This window comes from Thunnus albacares, chromosome 5, assembly GCF_914725855.1.
Source record: "Thunnus albacares chromosome 5, fThuAlb1.1, whole genome shotgun sequence".
Classification (NCBI taxonomy): Eukaryota; Metazoa; Chordata; class Actinopteri; order Scombriformes; family Scombridae; genus Thunnus; species Thunnus albacares.
The window spans coordinates 22,140,997-22,153,694 of record NC_058110.1 but is presented as its reverse complement, the minus strand read 5'-3'; the positions used below and the strand labels follow the sequence as shown (position 1 = coordinate 22,153,694).

At 37.5% G+C, this 12,698-nt stretch overlaps 3 protein-coding genes across 3 annotated transcripts; 1 reads left to right on the top strand and 2 right to left on the bottom strand.

Moving 5' to 3' along the window:
• ognb (osteoglycin, paralog b) lies at positions 1 to 3,053 on the top strand. The gene is made up of 6 exons (XM_044351138.1): positions 1 to 1,042; positions 1,158 to 1,236; positions 1,488 to 1,652; positions 1,743 to 1,945; positions 2,069 to 2,161; positions 2,301 to 3,053. Exons 1-6 carry the CDS (start codon positions 947 to 949, stop codon positions 2,469 to 2,471), a joined length of 807 nt encoding a protein of 268 aa, XP_044207073.1. The 5' UTR covers positions 1 to 946; the 3' UTR covers positions 2,472 to 3,053.
• Positions 2,574 to 6,660, bottom strand: LOC122982112 (small integral membrane protein 4). The gene is made up of 2 exons (XM_044351140.1): positions 6,507 to 6,660; positions 2,574 to 3,323 (listed from the first exon to the last, which is right to left on the bottom strand). Exons 1-2 carry the CDS (start codon positions 6,658 to 6,660, stop codon positions 3,232 to 3,234), a joined length of 246 nt encoding a protein of 81 aa, XP_044207075.1. The 3' UTR covers positions 2,574 to 3,231.
• kctd6b (potassium channel tetramerization domain containing 6b) lies at positions 2,574 to 11,939 on the bottom strand. Its single transcript, XM_044351139.1, has 4 exons — positions 11,791 to 11,939; positions 10,827 to 10,928; positions 6,507 to 10,474; positions 2,574 to 3,323 (listed from the first exon to the last, which is right to left on the bottom strand). Exons 2-3 carry the CDS (start codon positions 10,851 to 10,853, stop codon positions 9,788 to 9,790), a joined length of 714 nt encoding a protein of 237 aa, XP_044207074.1. The 5' UTR covers positions 10,854 to 10,928; positions 11,791 to 11,939; the 3' UTR covers positions 2,574 to 3,323; positions 6,507 to 9,787.
• Between the last annotated feature and the right edge of the window lie 759 nt (positions 11,940 to 12,698).

The window sequence follows — 12,698 nt, the reverse complement described above, 5'->3', positions numbered from 1 at the left end:
AAAGTGGCTGTTCACTGCATGCAGAGTAGTGGTAGTAATTGTATTATCTCTCTTTTACATTACATTTAAACCAGTACTGCACGTAAGTACAATTTTGAGGTACTTGTACTTCAGTATATCCATTTCCTGCTGTCTTATACTCCTACTCAACTACATTTTAGAGGGAAAGGGCTGCAGTTACTTTTCAGAAGAGGATTTCACATACAATACATATGCTCATTTTATAAAATATGATTGTTATAGATTAGATTTACCAACAGTATAGAAAGTCGTTAGCTCCACCTCAATCACATACAACATTTAAGTATTGCTCACTTACATGAGTACTTATACTTTTGACATAGTTATTGTTGAAGGATTTTTATCTATCTAATTATCCAGTTTAACAAACAAAAGAAAAATACTCTCTCACCATCAGAAATGATATGTTTGGTTCTTGATTCTGGAAAGAAGAGTCACTTTTAACAGGCAAATAAGACTCCCCTAAAGAGAGAAACGAACAAATCATGGTATTTGTAAATTGGCTTTTGAACTTAGGGACATTTTTTAAATACTTTTCTCTTTCCTGTTCAGTGCTTGCTTTGGCAATTCCTTCCCTTATTACCGAAAGAAAAATTTGGTGTCCAATAGGTTTAACGACAGCCAAGTTTGTCACTTTGTGCTCAATATGCTCTACTCACCATCAACAGTCACCATTTCTGTTTCACTATCACTAGTTCTGGAAAAAAAAAGACATAGTAATACTCTTGTCTTAAAGAGTCATCCCCACCACTGAGAGCAACACAAACACAGCATGTATTGAGTTAAAGTTTGTTTCCTTTTCTTACTGGGCAGTATACTGGCAGCTTAATAAAAGCTGGATGGAAAATTTTCCTGCTCACATGTACCTCAGGTCCAAGCCTAGCAGACAGCACTTTCTTCTCTCACAGACAGCAACACAGACACAATGATGAAATTAAGGACTTTAATTTTCACATCTGTTATGCTCCCGTGGATCCTGTCCTCAGCGGCGAATGAATACACGGAAGCAAGAAAACCTGAGGTAAAAACATCTTTTGGGGTTTATACACTTCATTAATGAGCGTCTGGAAGAAACACATAATAGTCTGAGTTGGGAGGAAAAGTATAGCTATTATGAGGATTTCTTCTTTTTACAGGAAGACACGGTAGACTTCCCTGACTACGGCATCACTTACGACACAGACACTAACTCTGTAGCAGGTCCAAAAGCTGAAGGTAAGGTTTCTATAAACAGATAAATAGTTTTCAACAACTGTTTCAAAGCCGATTATGCAACACTTGCTGAGGCATTCTTCCACATTTTTGTGAATGCAGCTAAAGCCTGTATTATGTAATAATGGGGCTGATCAAGTGTCCTCATCTAAACTGTGTGAAGAGCATTTTAAGCTGCACAGTAACATCACTCAGACCAATTAGCCAACTTAAAAACAACAATCTATAAAAACGCTTCTTTTTTTCTTTTGCAGAGTTGCCAACATGTCTACTGTGTGTTTGCCTGAGTGGATCCGTTTACTGCGAGGAGGTGTCCCCTGAAATGTCAGCTGTCCCAGCGCTGCCGAAGGAAACGGCATATCTCTATGCACGTTTCAACAAAATCACAAAAATAAGCAATGGAGACTTTGCAGACATGGGTAAATAGATGAGTCAGTATTCAGTCAGTTCTCTTCTTCAGTGAATGTCTTCTTTTCATGCTCTCACGCTCTTTTTTCTTTTTTTTCTAGCAACATTAAAAAGAATTGACCTAACTGGGAATCTCATTGCTGAGATAGAAGATGGAGCTTTTTCAAAACTTCCAAATCTTGAGGAGCTCACCCTTGCAGAAAACAAACTGACTAGGCTTCCCATACTTCCCGTCAAGCTAGTATCACTCAATGCCAACTTCAACAAGCTGACAACCCAGGGTGTAAAGGCGAATGCTTTTAAAGTAAGTAGCAAGTGAGTCCACTAACCTTATGTTGTGACATTATGTACTTTAAATATTGTTGCATATGTTTAGCTGTTTGATAGAGCACCAAGCCTCCTCTAAAAAAGCTGTCTTTTGTTGCAGAAACTCACGAAACTGGAGTATCTTTACCTCGGAAACAACGAGATGACAGCGGTGCCCAACCTTCCAGAGTCTCTTCACGTTGTGCACCTGCATGTAAGTTCATGTGTAATTCACTGCAACTAATCAGAGAAGCTCCTGAAGAGCCAATTAGATGTATTAGAGCCAGCAGTACTGTAGCTACACAATTGGCCAAATTGAGTGTCCTTGGATTGGTCTCTTATGTCTCCTGCAGAACAACAAGATCGCATCGATAACAGATGAGACGTTCTGCAAAGGAAACACCAGTTACTACATACGGAGCAACATGGATGAGGTGAGACTGGATGGGAACCCCGTCATACTGTCCAATCATCCCAACAGCTTCATCTGTCTGCACACTCTCCCTCTCGGATGGTACAACTGAAATAACCAAAGCATGCTTTTGACAAATGTAAACCTCTGGGGGATATTCTGTGTAAACTGAGAGAGTGTAGGATGCAGATACAGATGGTAAAATATTACAAAATACAGTTCATAAGTTACATTTTTATATACTCAATAAATCAATTGTACAGTTCAGGACTTTAAACGTTTCAGCAGTGAATCTCATGCAGCTTAACTGTTTTTTTTTTTATAATCAGATAAAATTTATAGAAGAGCAAGATTTAGCCAAGAGGGAAGAAAGAGCGAGTGGTTTTTGTTTCTTATCGGTGCTATCTGCCAGTATTAAAAACATCTGTGCAAAATCATCCAAGATATCTATAAATACAGTGATACTTTTTCGTAATTTTTTGTTTTGTTACAGTTTGGCTGACAGCTTTTTTTCATCTTTGTAGATGCTATGCAATGTTTTAGAATCAAATCATTAGTGAGACCTTGGTATGGCTATTATGAACAAATGAGGCCACTGTTTTCAGCCTTGATCTCACACTAGTGCTATTATTACTGCTAATGTTTCTTAAGCTGAGGACCATATTAACAATAAAATGTGCATGTTGGAAGTTGATTTCTCCACCAGCCTTTCATACTTTAAGCCTTAAAAATGTTCATAATTGTGACACTGTTGTTGTAACTGAATAGCACGCTGTAAAGTTCAATCCAGCTGGAAATAATCAAGGCAGGAAGAGTCCAAGAATGTGTCCTTAGACGACACACGTGGAGTCCACATTGAATCACACCACTGTTCACTTGGCTGCAGGCTCATTAACAACTATCAGACCGTCTGCTATCTTCTGCTGGTACTCCCGTTCGGACCGTTTTCTTCGGTAGACATCATCTGGAAAGAAAATGACAGAATTGAGAGACCGTAATGACATAGTTGTAGTAACAGGCAGTTTTTAAAGAACACAGGTGTTATTAATAACATTAACGATGGCTCTGACCCATTCAAGTGTCCCAGCAAGCCAAGATATGTGACAGTGAGCCATTATTCACAATACAAGGACCCTGAAATCAAAGCAGCTAAATAAAATTCACCCATTGTTCATTTTATTGTTTGCACTTGTGCTTTTCAGATTGCAACATGTCAACATTTCTTCCGTGGAAATGGACGATTAGTTATAATACAGAATTTTTGCAAATCCTGAATGACAGCCAAACCGTTTGCCACTACAAAGGGTGCAGAATGTGATAAGGAAACTACTTACAAGCTAAGGAAGGAAACTGGAAATTAGAGTCTGTTGTCTGTAGAGGAAAACATTTTCTGTATCTCTAAATGCCCTCAGGATAAAAAAAACATGCAGGGCTTTTTTTTTGTTGTTTTTTTCTTAAGAGGAGAGGAGTCATTTTAGTTCTCCTGAAACTCTACATTTGAAGTAAGGGAGGGTGGGTCGGGGAAGAGAGTAGAAACACTCGAGGGCTGTTTTTCTTTTAGATCTTTAAAGTGATGATGTGGAACATCTACTCTCCACAGATTTAGCTTGAGACATATCAACACTTTATCACCAATCTGTGATGCAGAGATGGAAAATACATTCACTAAAGTAATGCACTTGAGTGCAATTAATATTATTCTACTTCATAGTGCTTCTACTCCGCTATATTTCAGAGGGAAATATTTTACAAATTTTATTTATGGAGCTGAAATGATCAGTCAACTAACGGAAAGATAATCAGGAAGTCATTTTTAATGCCAAATACTCGGCTAGTTCCAGCTTCTCAAATGTTGAGTGTTTCCTGGCTTTCTTAATCCATGATCTTAAACTAAATATCACTGGATTTTAGACTCTTAGCCAGATAAAACAAAAACATTTAAATATGTCAAGTTAAGCTTTGAGAAATTTGTGTTTGGTATTTCCTAAAAACAATGTTTTGACTAGGGCCCGACTGATAGTGGATTCGTGGAGCCAATATCGATACTGATATTAGAGAGTAAAAAAATTCTGATAGATATATTGGCCGATTATCTTATATATACAGAATATACACATAAACACACATTTTTTGCAATGATCCTTCAAATGTGGTTATCAAACATTGGTGACAAAGATATGTAATGGAGGCAGGATATTTTACAGCTTAAGAATAAAATTTATTGTATAAAATGACATCAGTGCACTGAAACTGTAAACTTCACTTGGAATTTAATAATCATAGATAACTATAAATAAAAAAAACACAGACCAAAAAGACTTCATATGTATGTATATATTAAACTTGAAATAAGAAAAAGAATCAAAGATACATAGAATGCTGCCTATATGCCTTTAAAAATATACCGATATATCTGTGATAGGCCAATATCGGTTGATAATATCCACAGACTGATATATCAGTCAGGCTCTAGTTCTGACATTTCATGGACCAAACAATGAACTGATAACAAAATAGAAGTTAGTTGCAGCCTTATTTATTTGACGGCTATAGTTAATGGTAAGGCTTATTATATATTATTTTCATTTGAATCTGACAATTATTTTCTCAATCAATTAATGGTTTAGTCTATGTAATGTTAAAAACTGTAAAAAAAAAAAAAAAATATATATATATATATATATGGCATTGACAATTACTTAGAGACCTTTGTCACATCATAAATTTGCTTGTTTTGTCTGACTACCAGTCCAAAATTCAATTCAATTCACTGTCATATATGGCAAAGAAAAAAAGCAAATCATCACGTATGAGAAGTTGGGAACAGAAAATGTTGGGTTCTTTTGCTTGGAAAATGATTAGAAAAATGATCATTCAATTATAAAAATAGTAGCGGATTAATTTTCTATCGATCGACAAATGAATCAATTGTTGCAGCTCTATAGTAACTGGTTACTTTGCGGAGTCAGATTTTTAAACACAAAACACATGATCAGTAATTTTTTCCTGAAAATATAATGCATTGTTATACTACTCAACAGTATACTTAACTCAATATAAAGTATATGTATAATTTAACAATACAAAACATGTTGAAAGGGACAATTTGGTATACTAACTACTTTTACTTTTGATACTTCAAGTACATTTTGCCAGTAATACTTATACACTCACCAACCAGTTTATTAGGTACACATGTGCAATCTAATGCAATCCAATACAACAGCTCTGCCATAAATTCTACATTAATGAAGCTTATACGTTGACATTGTCAGAGAGGAGATAATTCTACTTTATGTTTATTATTGAGGGTGTAGTGGGTGATGGTGGTACTGGGGTGTATAATATTGAATGGTGTTCCTAATGTTTTATTCACCCCATTAACATATGGGGGGGGGGGGGGGGGGGGGGGGGGGTATTATAAATTTATCTAAGTAAAGAACCCAATCACTTCTCCCACCAATGGTTTTATGTACTAAATGTCATCTAGGCTATTGATTTGTATCTTTGAGACAATATGACCCACCTGTAAATTATATATTGTATGAAATCACTGATAGTTATTTCACTTAATCGATACAGAGTCGTAATATATTTTAGTATTTGACACTCCTAGCTGTAAATCTGTCTGACCCACCTCACTGTCTGTACTTTGTCTAGTTAAAATGTCTGTTTTTCCTCTTTCTCTCACTTTTTCCATGTTTCCTAATGGCAGGGGAGCAGAGGAGAGGACAGGAGAGAGGCTGCAGTGTAGGAAAATTTGAGGACATAATATCTGGAAGGTCAACAAGGGGTGTAAATTATACAAGCACAGTCATAACAGTGGGACCACAGTAAACTCGTGGTAAACACACAACACGGTAGCTTAGCATGGCAATTTCCACGTCTCGTCGCTACAACTTTTAAAATAAAGTGACGCAGCTTACCAGACAGGAAATTTTCAATAACGTCTAGCAAAACACAAACCTGGCGACCAACTGCTGCCAATTACCAGGTTTTAGCCTCTTTATTTGTTTATAACAGCCGTTAACAGACACTTGATTCATGACACACGGAGGAGCGGGGCTAACAGAAGTGCTAGCTAGATACCAAGACAAAACTAACGCTGTATTAATAAGAGAGGAACTTAATGTCTCTTCACACTTACAGAAAGTTTCTGGTCCTATCCTCACGTTGATCATGATCCACTCCATGACGCCTCCGATGCAAAAAAAGATAGGTAGAAACCTGTACGTCCCAAATTGACGTTTACCTGGCACAAGGCTCAGGAAATATCTCAAGCTTTCACTTCTTTGAAACATTCTGAGTAACAGACGTTTACGACGTTAAACGGTGTCGACAGGCAGTCTACAATGCCACCGGGAGACTCTCGAGTTACGCTATCTCAAGCATATTACAGGTATGGACCTTTTTCACTTGTCCTTTCCAAACGTTATATGAGCAAGGAGAATGACAGGGTGCGCTCGTTTTGTAAACCTGGCATAAAGAAAAGGGGCGGAGTGATCTGGAAGCCGCTGAAGAATGAATCACAGCTCGACGTTGGAGTTAAAAACGAACGCATCCAAAAAAGTTATGACGTAATATCCGGTTGTGTAAACGAGCGTACGGTTTAAACTAGCTGAAAAGACTGTACAGGTCACATAACATTTTAATAGTTTCTTTCTATCTTTTTCTGTGGACTTATTTGTTAAACTATTACATTTTAGAAGTGAAAAAATAGAAAAACTGTTTTAAAAAATATTTATGAAAATACAACTTTAAATAAAAGAAGGACTTCCTAAGAAGATCTGCTCTTTTATTCAGAGTGACATAACAGCATCAATAAAAATGACTATTGGTTGGGTATTAATATTGCAAAATAAAGTGTTAGTGGCCAGAGTTGAATGGAAAACAATACAGTCTGTACTATATGAAAGATCTTTAAAGTCCTGCCCACCAATGAAAAGTGATACAAAGTTTAATCAATCAATTGATTATTTTTGACTGTGTGTTGAACCACTGACACAAAAGAGATAAGACTGGCTTTATAAAAACAGGGTCAAACTCAGAGCACATACTGTACTTACAAAGTCAAGTTTGGACAGGAATTCTAATGTGAAATGCTGTGGTGATGGTGGCCTAGCATCCATAGAGTTGATTGTAGTGATGGTATTAATTCACCAAGGTCTTTCATGGAAGAGAACAAATTTGATTCTACATCACTGATGACAAGAATAAAGGTTGGAGGGGAAGTGATTTCCTTAATATTCAAGAATTAGTCGCCTCTTGGGGTCTTTGTGGCAGCCCATGTCAACCATAACATCATAATGCATTAAGCTCCTATATGAAACAGAAATTTTGTTTAACATGGAGACAGATTTCTTACTCCTACTCAGACAGGCCAAAGTTGTGCACTTTAAAACCACACATGAACTATATCTATTCAAATAATCTCTACAATTGACTAAATTAGCACCTTTCATAACTTGGACATACGTTCATCTTCTCATTTCTTATGTGTGACCTTAACTGAAGTGATTACCAATTCAGAAACAGACAACATTACTGTACATCTGTGTTTTTAGTGTAGGGGGAGACCTGTAGCATTCTGTAGAGACATCATGGACATCTTTACACTGTTGTCCAATTTAAAAAAATACAAATATTTTCCATTGTTTTTCATGTCTTAAAACATTTAACATGATGGCCACCTTAATGTTGTGTATTATAATGAGCACATGAAAATAAATCTTGCTTGGTGTGATTTGGTTGTTTAATCATAATTTTTACTTGATGCTCAGTTGAATTTATAGATATTTCAGTGTGTTTCTGGTTTCCTGATGACTTTTCTATTGGGATTCAATAAATAAACTCCAAAGTAGGTCACTGGCTGTAAATCAAATGATGCCACAGGGTTGCATTGGCATAAAAAAGAAAACTTGACTATGTAAATCAACAAGGGTAGTAATTTCTTACAATTACTTATGACAAGAAGGCAAACCCAAACATTACTTTCAACTTGTGAATGATCAAAAATTGCAATTACTAAAACATCCTTTCCATAGCATTCATTTTACTCAAATAAATTAATTTTCTGACATACAAAACATTATTGAGAAAGAAATTGAGAAAGTGATAACATTTAGTCTGGTCAGCAGTTTAACATGTGTAAAATGTGGAGCTCTCCATTTGTCACTCCAAATGTTATGAATGTTATATGAACTCAATTTTAAAAACTCTTGCTGTATCAGTCATATACTGATTAAAATTGTTATTAACACAATTTGTCATATGTTGGATCACTGATGTAGCTCAAGTTTCCTCCCTAATAGCTCTAAAAATTGTGGTGAACTTGGCTGTAAGCAGTTTGTAAGTCGCTGGATGTTAAGAGTAGCTGATGTTGCAGAGTTAAGACTAAAAGTTCAACCATAAAGCAAAATTAATGACTGACAAATACAAATGAGACTGACAAATGGGTTTATTGGGCTGGAATGACTGAACACATCACTGTTGATATGAGCTCTAAAGTGTAACAGTATGACATAATACTGCAAAGCGCGCGCAGCAAATACATATACATACACAAGACACTCAGACACATACATGCAACGACTACTAGGCTCTCCAGAAATAGTACCGTACAAAGAGATAATAGAGAGCTGAGAGACTAATTTTAAGATCTAGCTACTTTAAACTCACCAGAAAGAAATTGGGCTAAAGATAATCATAATTTATTATTATTATTATTATGGAAAAAGATTCACTCCTGACACCTTCAGATCCAAAAAAAAAGTTCTTTGTTTAGTGTCTTGAGTCCAAAACTGGCTTAACTTGTGACCAAGAGGTTGTGTATGTGGTACAGACTTTTTACAACCTCTTCTTTTTAACTTTTACCACCAAATTATGATCTTCATTTATTAAGATAAAGATTTGATACCGTATGTACGCATAGAGTCTCAAATCATGGCTACCAGTTTACAATCACTTTATTGCGGACTTCAGTTGTAACAGGTGGCAGGTACTGGAACCACATTAAATAAAAATTATTCCTATAAAAGTGAACATGCCCACAGTTTTAGCATATCTTTTGCAATGGGGTAAAATATTGTGTTCCTAAATAAATAAAGTTATTGATATAGGGTCTTTCTGCTTCATAAGAAATGGGGTTTTTTTGTTTTGTACACCTTACCGTCAATGAAGTATCCATTTTTATAGAAATGTTTAATATGCAGTTGTAGCACTGAAGACAAAGTGTTTTACTAAGATAACACTCTTGCACTCCAACAGATGAATCACTCATTCTTTTTATGTTATCTGTTTGGTCACTCAGCCTCCAAAGAAATCATTATTAGTGACACATTTCTGAAACAGGGGTCAATTTTGTTCTTTTTTTGATTGTGTAATATTATGACATATCAAACAGTCATCCACAACAACTGTGCTGCGAACTCAGTCTTCAACTTTGTGAGCTGGTCTACAGAAAGTCCAGTGATGCTCCACCGTGTTCTCGTTTGCACGCTCACTCATGTGATGCACACGCGTGTTCCGGATGGTGAAGCCTTGTTTCATGATGTAGTCCATGAGGTGAACGCGTAGGGACACCTCTTGATGATAGTCACATGGTCCGAAGGTGAAGGACACCTGGCAGTCTCTGGTGTCCATCATGTGTTTGTTCCACTTGGTGAAGTTGTTGGAAATGCCTTCCAGCAGGGCGTGAACCTTTGTGGTTATGGTCAGCTGCGTGATGATAACAGCGACCGGGTTGGAATATTTTGACAGTTTCCGAGTGCTAGAGAGCTCCACCACCTGCTCAAAGATGTCGGGAGGGTAGAGCGGCTTGGGATCGCTAAGGCACTGGATCAAAGGTTCGATCTGGTAGAAGTCCGCCTCTTTCCTCAGGAGATCTGTCTCTGTGAAGTCCACTGGGAGGGTAAGCTCAGACGTCCGCAGGAAGTTCAGGATGTACCTGAAAAGTGTGCCGTCGCGATCGATGAAATAATTCCCTTGGGAATCTCGAGTTGTGGGGAAATCTCCCCGGAACATGGCGCCCAGCATGGAGTCTGGATAACGCTGCAAGGTGGATAAACTGGTGGTGTACATGTGGCCTCCCACGTTCAAAGTAACAGGAGTAGTCATCTAGAGCAAAAAGGAGAAGAGGATAAGAATCACATGTTTCTATTAAGTTACAGTAAGTTAGTGTTTGCCAAGGACATGTGTGAATTTAAAATGAGAAGCAGATGAGCAACCAATTACCAATTCATTGGGCATTCATTACAGCGAGGGGTGTTTCTAATATTTTGTCCACCCTTTATACCAGTGAGAACAGACTAAATATTGCAAACAGCTCTTCAACAACAGCTTCAACAAAAAAAACCCCTCAACATTACAACTTTCATGAGTGAATTTAACATTAAAATAAGCCAACATTTCTTAATTCAAAACATCTGACATTGCTCTATTTATAGTCCAATCTCTAGCCATCTCTTACCCTATGGCCCCAGTCTCCATTATCCATTTGTAGAGCAATACCCGCTTGGTCAGAACCAAAACAGAGAGCGAACAGATTTGGTTTGGCTTACTTCAATTTCACCTGTGAAAAAACAGTCACAATTACCAGGAGCTGTGATAAAGTTAAGCAGAATATGAGGGAGGACTGTGCTTAGAGTATCTGAGAGCTTGCGGCACCTCTTTGTTTGTTAGATGAGATAAATTAAGTTCTTCCTGTGAGTCTGCTGACTGTGAAGGTGATGCTGCTGCATTGTGGATTTAATGGATTATTTATGAGTGGTGATATTTTTTTAATCGTGCAATGAGAGTTATTTACTCTTTAAACTGGGAAGATTTCAGTGCTTCCTCATTTAATCGACAGCATATGTGAATACAACCACAGATAGGAACTGAGAGGATTCATCCACATATTATTAAGTGACACTTTACAGATAATTGAAAGTGAAACCTGGCGCTGCTCAATCATATGACCAATAAAACCATCGATTTACACTTTGTAACCTGCTCAACTATATAAAAAAAAAACAGTGCGAGTGGACCACAATCTGCACTGAAGTGGTGGAAGATGGTGAAACCAGCTAACGTTAGCGCCTGTTTGATAGCTTGTGTTCAGAGTAGCCATCCAAACCTCAGAGCTTTTCACTGTTATCTGCTGTGAAAACGAAGCGAACTGCAGTGAACTGATATTGTAAAAACACAACCTGATTTTTTTCAAAGTTAAATGACGTTATGAGGTTGCAGATCCAGTTTCACTGAGGTGTGTAGCTTTAAATGAAATGTGACCGCCACATTGGAAATGTTTATCGTATAGCCTACTAGCTAATTGCTAGCTAGCGAGCTAATATAGCTAGCGGTGCGTTGACGTTATCCGCTGCTATTACTAACATTAACGCCAGGATCTTAATTAGTCTACAAGTGAGATAAACGTCCAAATAAAAGCTTACCAGCTCTCTTTTTAGGTGCTTGTATGTTTTTGTTTGTTGAGCGACAGCGGCCTGAGGTTGGCATTTAGCGGTGCAGCCAGATAGTTGCTGATGTTCACCGCTGGTCGCACCGGGCAGCTGTGCTCGGCTCCAGGCTGCAGCAACACTGCGCACATGAGCCGCGGAGGGGAGGAGAGGAGAGGAGAGGGGAGGGGAGGGGAGGAGAGGAGAGGAGAGGAGAGGAGAGGAGAGGAGAGGGGGTCCTGTTGCAGCGACAGTCTGCATCTGCAGCCACCTCTGCATGCACACAACACAACACCATGCACATACCTGGGACTTTTATTCACATGATTAGTTTACATTACAAGTTAAATGCTTCACTGTGATTTACTTTACATGTAAGAAACGCTGGAACACTATAAACCTTGCTCACTGTCTTAAAGGACAGGTTCACAATTTTTCAAGTTTGTCTTAAAACAATAGGCAGGTGCAAATGACCAATGAAATAGGTTTTTCTTGCAAGAATCATTCCACCTGTTCATACTGACCCCTCATAATGCACTTACAATTCAAGTGATGGGAGCCGAAATCCACAAGCCTCTTTCTGTGCAAAAATGTATTTAAAAGTTTAAAGCTAATATGAAGATCCAGCCATCAAAATTAGTCAAATCAAATAGATATCTTTTAATGTTACAATGTAATGTTGTCTTTTTTCTGCCACAGTCCCTCTTTTTGTTACTATACTTGCACTGCAGCTCAACAGGGAAACACTGTCCGTGGAAACACAAAATGGAAATTTGGTGCTAAAAAGACTGTAAATGTGGCAGATATCCTCTTGATGTGACTAACTCAGCCTGCTGAAGACTCATATAAGCTTCAGATAAACTTTTAAATGAATTTTTGCACAAATCACAAAATCCTTCATATTG